The 12,576-nt window shown below is 41.5% G+C and overlaps 1 protein-coding gene across 5 annotated transcripts in view; it reads right to left on the bottom strand.

Annotated features, from left to right (window-relative positions):
• znf521 (zinc finger protein 521) overlaps positions 1-12,576 on the bottom strand; it is an 88,920-nt gene that overhangs the window by 74,802 nt on the left and 1,542 nt on the right. For 3 of the 5 annotated variants that reach the window (XM_038717970.1, XM_038717967.1, XM_038717969.1), the window contains exon 2: positions 6,212-6,268. Coding sequence is in view for 3 of the 5 variants with exons in the window: in XM_038717967.1 (XP_038573895.1) it covers positions 6,212-6,268 (57 nt within the window). In the remaining 2 variants the exon portion in view is untranslated. The remainder of the gene's footprint in view (positions 1-6,211; positions 6,269-12,576) is intronic. The other 2 variants (XM_038717971.1, XM_038717968.1) reach the window with 1 other exon arrangement.

The raw sequence follows: 12,576 nt of genomic DNA, 5'->3' as shown, positions 1-12,576 counted from the left end.
GTGAATGTATGGAGCGTAGCACAGTAAGACACACAAAACTGAGATTGGAGTGTGTAAGGCTGTCGTCACGACACACTTCCCTAAATTATTCAGCCTTGCTTGCAGGCAGCCGCGGGTCGCGCACATCAATATTCTTCAATCCATCTGCAGTTTTGTCTCTTGTTGGCTTTGTGCTGCAGCAGTGCCAGGGGTGGGCGACTGACTACCCTAAACCTGGACTAGGAATCATCTTTCAAAATACTAGTCTAATCTGAAGTTCTTCATGTGATGCTAAAATATTCGGACAACAAATCAAACCTTGCATTGTTCACTCACGGCGTCCCATAAACATCTTTCCTCAGAAGCGAATCTGGCTTTCAACAGCATCTTAGAAATAGGCAGCACGGCCTGCAGCCCTTTTTCTCCCCTGCTGTGACCATTACACTTAACAATAAGACTGATTAAAAAGCCATACTTACAATCAAACAATCATGTCAGCCTGGTTAAGGCTTTGAGGGGGAGAAGAGCCCTTACACGTCACCGGCAGCCATTTTAAGCCCAACTGATGCAAGTGTTCCTTAGCTTGTCCTGAAACTCCGGAGGGGAACGTTAGGAGAAAGCCTGTTTTTTCACCTAGCACACAGTTAACAGTGCCTGAGGACAAAGGAGTGTGTGGCACCGATGTGTGCAGGTGTGGGTGTATCTATACCGGGTGTACATGGACGGCCATTTTAAGTTCTCCTTTTGTAGGGTGCTCTTAAACTGTGAAATTCCTTGAGGAAAGACGTTCCAGAACTCATCAAGGCCACCCAGGATTTTTCCTTTCCCCCACTTGCGCCAAGTATTGATGTAACATCACACCCTCCATTGTCCTTCCCTCTTGGCGACTCAGGCTCTCGGAACATGCCCTCTAAAAATATCAGCACTGTGGTCCCCAGTGGGACCATGCAGAACAGAACAGAAGGTGTTTCAAGAAAATGAAAATCCCAACCCAATCCTCACAGATGCAGGCCTTTCTTGCTCTGGGGGAAACACTTCTGACTGAGGCCAAAAGCCAGACAATATAGACTTATGATTCATCCACACACACAGACGCAGAATTCACAATATGCATTGAAATGTGAACACTTCACGTCTTTTTTACAGGGTGCCTGTGGAGGAAGACTTTGATTTCTTTTTTTCAATGGCCTTTATGAATCATTAATTTCTCTAATAATTTTGCTCAGTCCTGTCAGAGAGAACAACTGATGGCTACATTTAAGCATTTTATGTTCCGAAATAAAAGCACTTTTTTGTCAGATGCATTTTGTTCTGTTATTTATATAAAGTTGATATTCCCACATTGTTTCAACAGTAATAGATCTACAATGACAACTCAAGGAAAAAAGAATTAAAAGAAACTGAGATATGTATAAAATTAAAACTCAAAGAGCTTTATGCATGTGTGAGTTTGATTTTCACTGCCCTGTTTTCTCTTGTTTTGAGTGACAAGTTTTAGCTGCCACTACTAGTGAATCCAACCCGGGTCAGTGCTCTCAGTCGAGTTGAGTGACCTCCGGTGCACCACTGTGATGCAGTGCTGCAAGTGTAAACTGCTACACGCTAGGGGTTGTTTTGGGGGGGGGGGGTCTTGACACTTCAAGGTCACGTCCAACCCTGGGATTAAAGAGCCACGTCAATACTGAGGTTCCTGTGCCTCTGGGCCTCATACAGTAATCCATCAGATCAGGACATCCTCTTCTACCAGTCTCTACAGGCTGGACAGCAGATCAATAACAGCATGCTTGGAATGGCTGACAATCACATGTGCAATATGGTGGGAAGATGCATGGCATATTCAGAATTTTTCATCATGCCTAACACCTTTGTTAATTTTGTGAATCAGCTTGACAATGTTAGTTTAGAAGGTAAGGACAAGAGGGAAGCTACATTGACTGCTCATCCATATTCTGATAAGGTCAGCTCTAAGTAAGATGAGCATAGCTCAGACAGAGAAATTATTTGGAAAGGAAATATAATTAAGATCTGTCTGAAATGATGAATTGTCAATCTTTATGGTACTAAAAGCACATTAATACTGTACTAATAAAATGTAGAAATCTGAATGGTGATTGACATCTATAGAGCCATGTAATATTTAATATCCATCCATCATACACACTCTTGTCTCTTATGGCGCCTAGTGACATTTATCTTGCCACAACTTTTATCTTGTGAGTTGAAGAATCCCCTGGACCCCCCACCCTTATATTATTGAATATTTCTGGTCTTAAATATTTATAACCTTTTAATTGATATTCTCTTCTCTGCTCCATTAGCCCCACCAGGGACCCATGGTCCCTAGCAGGGAAGCCTACACTTGTCCTCCTACTGTCTGGCCCACACACTGAGACAGGTGGAGACACTGACCACCAAGGGAGGAGGAAAGGTGTACAGGAATACTCAAAGGAAAGAAAAAATAAAGCTATAAAGTGAAGAGTCTGGCCAAGCTGCAGAGTCTGAACTCAAGAGAATTCTCTCACCATAACTTTGATCTAGATTTTTTGCCTAACCCTAAGCTTAAAAATAATTATTATTCAGCAGCTAGAACAAGGTAAAGAGACACTGAAAAGTTGTTGTTCGGTACAAAGCAATTTTTAAAATGCAACATGTGGTGGATGTCAGTGTTTTGAACAAAAATTCGTTCATATCCACCCTCCAAAACTCTGAGCACGCAAAAGTGTGAAAACATTATGGTCTATGTTCTGCATAATGCCTGCAGATACAGTGTGTATATCTCCATCAGGGTTTAGCCTGAGTCTTTCTTTGCGCAATGAAAGACCTTGGTGTCGAAAACATCATTACCAGCTCACCCATCTCCTCATTTCCCCATCATTTCCCAGAGATCTTGATCCTATGATGCCCCCTCCCCAGCAACCCACCCAACAACCACCCACCCTCAAGTTCAAATTAAGAATTTATTTTAACCAGCGAGCAGCTTCTGTCGACACATGTCGGCGGGCCTGATCAAAGGTGAGTGTGCTCCTTTATCAGAGTGAGGGAGGCTGTCAGAAATAGGAGGACATTAAGATTGAATAACCTTCACACGGTTGCCGGCACCTCATTATTTAAAAATCTAAAACTTTTGCAGAGCACCCGCCATATATAGGTCACACTACATTCTAATGCCACATGTGCCTCAGAGTGTATCCTCCTCTGTGTAGATGGGATTTAGGGCTCTCCACTTAGACCGTCACATCCACTGATCCCCCATCATTAAAGAATGTCATGATCCGACGACGAGGTTGTGAGCTTGACACTTGCCAGATTGTTAACAATTGTCAAGAATTTGCATAGGGGGGGTTTCTGTGTTCATATGGTCGGTGCATGCAATTTGATTTATCTGCTTCAAGTCCCCCAGATTCATATTAAAGACTAATTGCTGTTTAATATTTTGATGCATTTGAAATTTGAAAGTAGATTAGCAGAGGTGTTTGTCAAAAGCCATTTCTCTTAAAACGCTTAACACATTACTCACAAGCTCAAAGTAGTGTGCTGACAGGAAATGTTTCCCACCTTGTTATATGTTGCTAAAAAACAAGCAGTATATTTATGAAAATTTTATGATGCGTGCAGAGATAAAGATAAGAGTAGCACAGAGAGAGAAGGTGCCAAACAATTACAGGAAGAGTAAGAACAAAAAATGAAGACAACACAGAGAGCACTACATGAAGGAAGTAGCACATATAATCACAGGTATACAGAAGGCATCATCCACCATTAAAATCTCTGCACCAAAAAAAAAAAGATATGAGCACACAAAGAAGAATGGAAATCAAAGCAAACAACATTTGAACATACCAAATGCTCTCTTTCTCTCTCTCACCCTGTCTCACTCGATCTCTCACAGGGAGTGATAATATTGAACGGAGCGCCTTGCTATGCCATTAGTGCAGTAAAACATCAAAGGAAATGAATAATAGAGAATATGATTTTCTGAAGTGGTGGAGTGAAAGAGTCCTTTCCTCTTCCTGCTGTAGTGAGCCCTGCAGTACATTGATCTGCGGGCAGCCTCAACCTCAGCCAGAGTCTCAGACGCCGCACCACTACGCTACACTACTCTATACTACGGCACCTCGCCACCCAGACACCCCTTCAGATCTCTATAACACTTGTATTTGCCTCAGTCCACTCCACTTTGACAGCACTGACACCCTCATCCAAAAAAGCTGCTTCAATCTGACATAGCCGAGAGCAAAAAAAAAAGAAAAAAAGAAAGGGATGTATATATAAGAGAGAAGAAAAAGCACAGAGCATGTGGTTATAATTACACACAGGCAGCGCAGTGGTAAAGCCAAGCTGCAGATCTTAAGCCTGCTCGACACTCTCTGTGTAAAAAAGCGCACTGCCTCATTAAATCTCAGATATCATACTGTTCCTGCCCCTCTATACTATGCATAATACTGTCTATCTTTTAGAGGGCCTCTTTTGTTAGCATTTCTCCTTTGCCTTTGCTACATATCAAACATGAATGAGAAACAGGATGCAGGGCCTGCAGAACGCTTGCAGAGTCACAGAAGAGCGCAACTGGAGGTCTACTTATGAGGCAGATCTTGACACCATGTCTGATTAAGCCCTTAGCTTGTCAGGAATCTAATGGCTATTGTGGCTGTGTCTGTCAAAGTGGCAAATACATGAAAAGCAGGTAAGCCTTTCCGCTGCTTTTCAGTATGACATTAAAAAGGGCTAGTTTGGGCAGTGGTTTAACCAGGAGGATGAATTACTGCTGTTAAGATAAAGACCTGGTGACACACAAGCGGTGGTAAAACATTTGAAAAGTTGGAGGTGACAAATTGACAAACAGCGAGAGAAATCTCCCAGCATCTTAAAAGTTTACAACCTCAAAACAACACTTTTCTCATTGACCATTCATCAAGCTGCATCCTGAGAGGGGGTTAAAAAATAAATCAGTCAGACGAAGTCAAATGAGGAAAGTGAGAAATTAATTTGTGCGCCCTCCTGATTTCTCCACAGGCAGACATCGATCATGTGGCGGCTGTCTCCCCTCACTCAGGAGATAGAGGTGGTGGAGGGATGGGGAGAGGGGAGATTCGTGTGTCTGAGGGGGTCGTTGTAATCAGGCACACTCATTAGCTCTACTTTGGCTCTGGATGACAGGAGGTCTCCGAGGCAAGTCTGCCTTTTATGCCCAGTCCTTCATCCCTTGAGCTGGGGTTAGATAAGCTAAGGAGGCAGTTTCATTCCACAGAGCCACCCACCAATACATATCGATACACATTAACACAGCAGTAGATAGATATTGCTCTGCTTTTCCCAGAGATGAACAAAAATGTTTACTGACGTATCTGATCTATTACACACTAAAGGGTCAATGAACGAAAGGGAAACACACGAGAGTGATGATGGATAACACCAAAGGTCAGAAACTGTACTCTCCGTGCTGCAAAATGTCTGAGGCATTGGCCTACTCGTGTTTAAATGTGCAACTGTTCAAATATCTCAAATCTACCTTTAAATACCTGTTAGACTCTAAAGCGCAGGTTTGCGGAGAGATCAGAAAACAAAAAAATGAAAGAATAATTCTGTAGTTATAAGCAGCTGAGAAAATCCAGGATCTATTGTAGCGATGCATGCAGCGCCTGTATTTTACACAGGAGCACTCAGAAAGCTATGGGTAAATGCTGGACTAATGTGGCAGCCGAGGAGTACCCAGGGTCCCCAGCCTGCTGGGCAAAACCATCCATATCGGGTTTAAAATAACCACGCCTGAGACTTAACCTTTACCAGAGACAAATGAAATGAAAATATACAGTGTGGTGCATCAGGAGCAGGCTTCATTCATAGGGGGCTTTCTGCTAGCCTGACCTGAATTACCGCTCTGTTCCTGGAGGGCCACTGTGAATGGCACGCGTGGAGACAGGACACATTCATCTGGGTAGCTCTATTCTACATCATACAGAGGGTTGGGAAACAAAGAGTCTAAAATAACGGCAGGAACACACAGAAACACAAGGACAGCTATAAGCATACCTGCATGTATGCATGCGCACAAACACAAACTCTAATAAAAACATGCAGATTACAGTATGAAAACCTCAAAAACAGGAAACACATAGTTTATATCAATAAGAACCCACCAAAGATTGTACACACACACACACACACACACACACACACACACACATGATCCACTTTCCAGTCTAAAATGATGAAATATGAAATGGAGCATTACCGCTTGGAATGGCAGTCTGCCCAGGACTGTGCTGGTCCTCTGTCACATTGTCTTCTACTGCCAGAAAAAGAGAGGGGGGAGAAAAAGAGGGAAAGAAACAGTTAACAGTGAAAAACAAGTTAGACACATTGAGATTTCCTTCTTTTTTATTATTTACTATTGAAATTTTCTGTATGGAAACTCCAAGAGATTTCAACAGCTTTCGACAGCTCAACCTGTGGTTTGGGATTCCACACAAGCCTTTCATATGTATGAGGTTTGGCAACAAGGCAAACAGCCACCCACGTAAATAACATATTGGACTGGGTAATGACTTGATGAATTATGAAGGTCTCCCATGAAACGGCCTCCCAACATCAACAGTGACCAAGTAAAAACACCTTGATGACTGCATTAGTAAGATGGTTGTATGGTGCCTTGGCTTGCTAAATTTGATGGGTATCAAAAAGAAGACTTGTAGATTCCAGTTTAAATGTATCTTCCTAAAGCTAACTGTGATCCAAACTTAAATGCAGAGAAAACATACATTTTCGTTTATGTACATAATAACGTTGAAATATATTGTCACACTATGTGTAATAACAAAGTGCTTTCGCTCTTTAACTGGATGGCTGACAAAATTGTGACAGCTTGATCGGCACTCAAATCTGCTCATTAGGCGCATGGTAACTAAACCGCTTTTGACTTTTAGACAACAGCACTGGCCTTGAAAAACACGACTTCTGTTTAGTAAAAGGTAGGAACCTTTTACATTGGAGCCGTTTTAGAACTGGTGAGAGTTCCTTGTGGCATGTCAAGTACAAGAAATGAAATGGATTTTAACAGCGGGAAGAGAACAAAAGAGTCTCCCACCTGTTCCATGTAAAATGAGGGTCTCACTGAGGACTTCTTACGCCTCTGCGTTCCACCCCTGCAGTTGAAATGCATTCTCCATTATGTCTTTTCTTTCTAGCCTTTCATTTTCCTGGGCAAAGAGGAAGGGGGAGTCTGACAGGACCTCCCAGTAGGGGAGTGTGGCAGTGACTGCCAAAGCAGAAACTGGCGCACTTTTAAAATTGCACAAAATATCCTGTACTTTGCATAATTAAGGCAGGATCCTATGGTGGCAGAAGCCTTTCCCACAGGGGAGCACGAGTCAGTGTCAAGCAGGGTGTCAAACCTCAGTGAAAAATGAAGAGGAAAGTGTCGAGCTGTTTCTTATGAAGATGGCAAACGACAGAGCAACTGTGTTTCGCTGTCAGGTCTTGTCCAGCCAAAACTGAATTCCCAAAGGAATTCTTATGGGAAGCTTTTAATCAAAATAACCTTTGTAAGAAATGCCATGATTCTCTCAAATACATATAAGAATTTATCTGATAGGAAAATTTCCCCCTTAGTAACAATTATAATTGATGTACACAGAAATATGTCAAACAAATGGTCATGGGTCTGGCAATTAATTAGCAAAATCAATTAAAAGTGATGGAATAGACATAGTTGGACATCATGTAGGTATATCCCTCGGAACCACCACATAGGGCTTTATCAGCCAACACAGAAACCTTATCCTGTTAAAGGAGGCCTTAGTGACTAACGCCCTGAGAGTTTAATGAGTTTCTCCAGCACTGTTGAGCGCCTTGCATCTAGGATCATTTAAATGGGCTAGGGATAGGGGGTCCTAATAAATCCCCCATGGTTCTTTCAGAGATTGGTAGTGGGAGCTGGAGTTTTTGTTTTGATTACCGTCCCTGTTGGTGAGATGAGGGAGTTCAGGCAGAAAATTCTATTTTACAATGCCATAAGAACTTAAACATTACGGCAGTTTGCGATGATTTGTCACCACTGTGAACTTATTAAAAGTTTTGTCATTTAAAGTAAACAACTTCCATCACAGTGCAAATACTTTTCTCATTTGCACCTGTCTGCTAGATAATTAATAGCTAGCTAGGAGCGATCATAGAGGGTGAGCTGTCAAGTAAGGGCAAACTCCTGTGATGTTTCATACTAGCAGGACATTTGATCAACACTCATAACACAGTACAAATAGCTGCACAGTTTTAATTAATACACTCTAACGCTCATGATAACTGCATAATGACTGTAACTTCAACTGAATAAAACTCAGTCCACATTGTTCGTAATACATCACTGCTATCAGTTAATTAATGTTTGACAAGGTACAGTGTATCACTCAGTCAGTGACAAACTGTAATCATGCTGCTAGGTTTTGTTGATACAATACCAAACACACATGGGACCATTTCAGCGCTGCTCCTTTGATTTTCAAAACACGGAGCAGGAAAAACATAATCCCACAACAAGTGGCACAGCATTAAAGGCCACTAATTAACACACTGGCCACACACAAAAATGAACGTAGAGTAACTGTCATTATATTGAGAGTGACAATCCCCAAGACAGGGCATTTCCTTTTTAGGGCTGAATTAATTTTGTACGGATATGCGGAGCAAGAGTAAGAAACAAAGAAAAATACAAAACAAAACAGACTGATCACCACATGCGCAGCCCATGATACATCACACCCGCACAAAACTAATGATTAAACAGACATGAATAAGCAAAACATGACAAACTCTCAGCAGCTTGGATCTTTATTAATCCATCAAACGACGTCCTGTTGTGTAAGATAATACAGTGAGGAGTGTCTAAAAATGCGGTCAATTTTTGTGCTTTGATTTAAGGATTGCCAAGTGTTTACGTGTGCGTTATTGTGTGTATGGGATGTCTCGCAGCACTTCTCAGACATGAAAAAAAGAAGCCCTGAGTGTGTTCCTGGATATGCGTGACTCATCTGCTTGGTTACAGCCAGCTTGGACGATACAGTGCCGAACACAATGGCTGTGTAATCCGCCCTGACTGACCGGGAAGGAGACGCTCGCCACAGGGACTACAACTCAATTTAGCTCGGGTCAAGAGGTCAACCCTCCTCAATTAGGGCTGGGAAGGGAGGGAGGAGGACACACACTGCACATGAATAACTTTCTTAATGAGCATTATTTGAACTGGTGATTAGTGTCATAAATAATTTGCAATAGAGGAGCATGTTAATCACGTTGCATAATATTTGTAATCCTTCAAATATTGCCATGTAGTATAAGCAAATCATTAGAGAAAAAAACTAGTAGCAATAAAAAATTAAATGAATCAGAAATCCTATTATGCAATTATTTGCAAATTTAGCTTCCACAAAATATTAATGCTATTCATACAGCAATAACAAGACAGATGCAAATAAGACTAGCAACATATCACTTTATTTGCAGCAGCGCTGGAAATCAATCACTGTCTCTCAGTCAGAACTCTTTCTCCATGTGGCAGACAATCCATGACAACAAGAGACACACATGCCATGGAATAAGAAGAGATATCGGCCAGCTCCCGCGACACCCAGTCCAACACACTGAGCCGCATGTCAAGAGCACTGACAGCCGTGCTAATGGGATTTTTCCACGGCTCCATCATAATTTCCTTAATGATAATACTAACCATATTTTTGTGTCATATTAGAAAAGTGTTAATGGGTGTTATGCCACAGATCATTAATTGTGAACAGACTGGAATACTGCAGCTTCCTATAAACTAAGAATGACGCAACTGTTAATAGACATTTTAAGAGGGGAGCAAAAAATAGAGCGGAATAGAGGATGTTTCTGCATTTTTAATTGTTTGGATTAAGAAGAGGGCTTCCTTACATTTAAGATTAAGCACACTGAATACAGTGGTATTTAAAATAAAAAGTCAAATGAGTTTTTGAGTAGTTTGTCTGACAAAAACACTTTTTTAGTTACACAGGCCTGTGTTAATAAGGAGTGAAAGGGGGAGTGGTTATGCAACTTTGGGAATAATAGACATGGTCAAGTTTGTTTTCTCCAAAAAGACAAATTGTGACAAATGTAGGTTTTAAAAAAAACAACTATTTTAGTTTTTCTTCAGAGGTCAATTTCAAAAGCAGTTTTATTCACAGTTATCTGACAAGGGTCTGTACTTCAAGTCTAATCTATTTGTCCGAGTAGACAAATTAGAGCTTAAAACAGACATATTAACTTTATTGTGAATATCAACCTCTTTCGATGGGATTTATATTTAAAGTGTAAAATAATATTTCCTTTCATGTATAGCCAAGCCAAACTTCACAATTCACTTATATGGTGGCAAATTTCAGATCCTCAAAAACATCAAATATTTAAGGTGTACATGACACAGCGCTGATTTCATGACAACCGCTATACTTCAGTAAAGTAAATAGCGCAGAAAATATATTTATATATGCGGATGACAGACCAGGAAACTTCCTCCTCAGCCAATGAACACATCAGGACTGAGGCTTGAGAGTGTCATTTGTGCTCCAAATGAAAATATCAACCCAGCCTCACATTATTCAGGAAGTGCTGTAGGACAGGCAACGTGGCAGTCATCACACGCTACATGCAGGATTTGGAGTGAGATCCTCCTTCCTCGCTGCTCACCACTGACTGAGGCAATGTGCTGACCCAAAGCCTCTGCACATCAAAACAAAATTACAATGTGCCTACAGTTGAGAAATGTAGAAGGCTCAGGATTGAGTAAATGTCAGTGGCTAGGGTGAAGTGTTTGCATATAAGCGAATGATGTATGGTCTCGTCCTGTGCCATTTATTCCCCCAAGCAATAACGTAGCCGGATCTGTCTCTCAGACTTAATTGAAACGGGACTTGTAATGTTGCCCTTTTCCTCAATGGGACCAAAAACATAACCTCTGACTCCCACAAGCAGCCAATACCAAGGAAAGGGGTGTGTGTGTTGGGGTACACAGGGAAAAAAGAGTGCCGACTGTCACAGCATTATTTTCTCATCTCCTCTGCATACACATCCGTGTCCACACTATCCATACCAGTCCCTAAAACGCCACACATGATGCCCGTTCTGCCTTCCCTTCATGTTTCATCGGCACCTCTGTTTATTTTCCCTTTCTGCAGAACAAAGTGTTCTTTCTGCGCACAAAAAGCACCGTCCACATTGACCACTGCCTCAAGTCAGCAGAAGACAACCTATAAAAGTGAAACCCGAACTCTGCAACCGCAGTCTGTCCAGGAAAACATACTGTACAGACGGGCACAGGCTCGCGCACATGTATGCAACATGAGGACGCATTTAACAAGGGGGTGACACAAATTTAGAGATGCTTTTGTGTTACAACATATAAAAAATCTGCAAACAAAATGACAATTCCTGTCTTCTACAAACAGTGGTGAGGAGAGTAAAGCATCAAGCAACTATTTTTTTTAAATGACAAGGAAAGTTATTGTGGACATCTGTATAACTGTATCTCTGTCCCCGAGGAAAGAGATAGACAAAGAACAATAAATAACATCTGCCTGGCCTTCCTTGGGCCTGATCCAAAGCAGGGAAATATCTATGACGTATATGCATTTCTGCTCCGCTTGAGCAGTCGGAATGAAGATATAAAAGTCGGGATGTTTTGTGCACCACATTTTTCCAATTTAAATTTAGTGACAATAACAAAACAAACAATGTCATCACTGTGACTTCATTTGCATACTGATTTGCTCACTCTCTATCCCTCTGTCTCGCACACATAGATGTACACAAATCTTGACAGATGTTCTTCTGAATGCATACACACACACACACACACACACACACTTGTAGCATGTAGGCATGCTGGCAGGAGACGATTATATATAAGTGATATGTCTTTTGAGAATAGCAAATGTCACAGCAACTAACAAAAAAAACCTGTCAATGCCAATCTGGTCTGAGAAAATAGGAAATCTATGTATAGAGCTGTTTACTGTGAAAAGATCAGTACAGGTCCAGAAACAGAATGTGACAATTTTAAGATGTGCATGCACTCACATTTCCACCCTCTCCTGGGTATTGATTTAAAATGGTGGCTGCATGAATGTACTACCGCAGACCATGTAATCTTCCTTTGAGATGAAGACTTCCGAGAACGAAAGGGGAGAGAGAAAGGGGTCCACAGACCACAAGCTGGGAATGTGAAATTGTGGACAATTATTTGCTGAGCAAAATACAATGCCTGCCAGATGAACTGGAGCTCAACCTCCAAAAACCAGCAGCCCCCCCACCAAAATGCTACAGAGAAAAGTAGCGTGTGAACATGTGTGTGTGTGTGTTCAAGCATGTTGCTCTGTCTGAATTTCTCTCTCTTTCCCTCCCCCACCCACCCCCCTCTTACCCTCTCACACACATGTACAGTCAGACACAAATGCATGGTCGAAATACCATCAGTCCAACTGTTTAACAAAGTAATCATGTAAGTAACAAAAAAAGAAGAAGAAAAACAACAAAAATTATACACATTATCTGATGTGTATATCCTAGCATGAGATTTTATAGGGAATA

Source organism: Micropterus salmoides, unplaced genomic scaffold, assembly GCF_014851395.1.
Source record: "Micropterus salmoides isolate LMB-PRFRI ecotype aquatic unplaced genomic scaffold, ASM1485139v1 Ms_hic_scaffold_14, whole genome shotgun sequence".
In the NCBI taxonomy this organism is placed as follows: Eukaryota; Metazoa; Chordata; class Actinopteri; order Centrarchiformes; family Centrarchidae; genus Micropterus; species Micropterus salmoides.
Note: the sequence above shows the minus strand (reverse complement) of the source record. Positions and strands in the feature narration are given on the sequence as shown.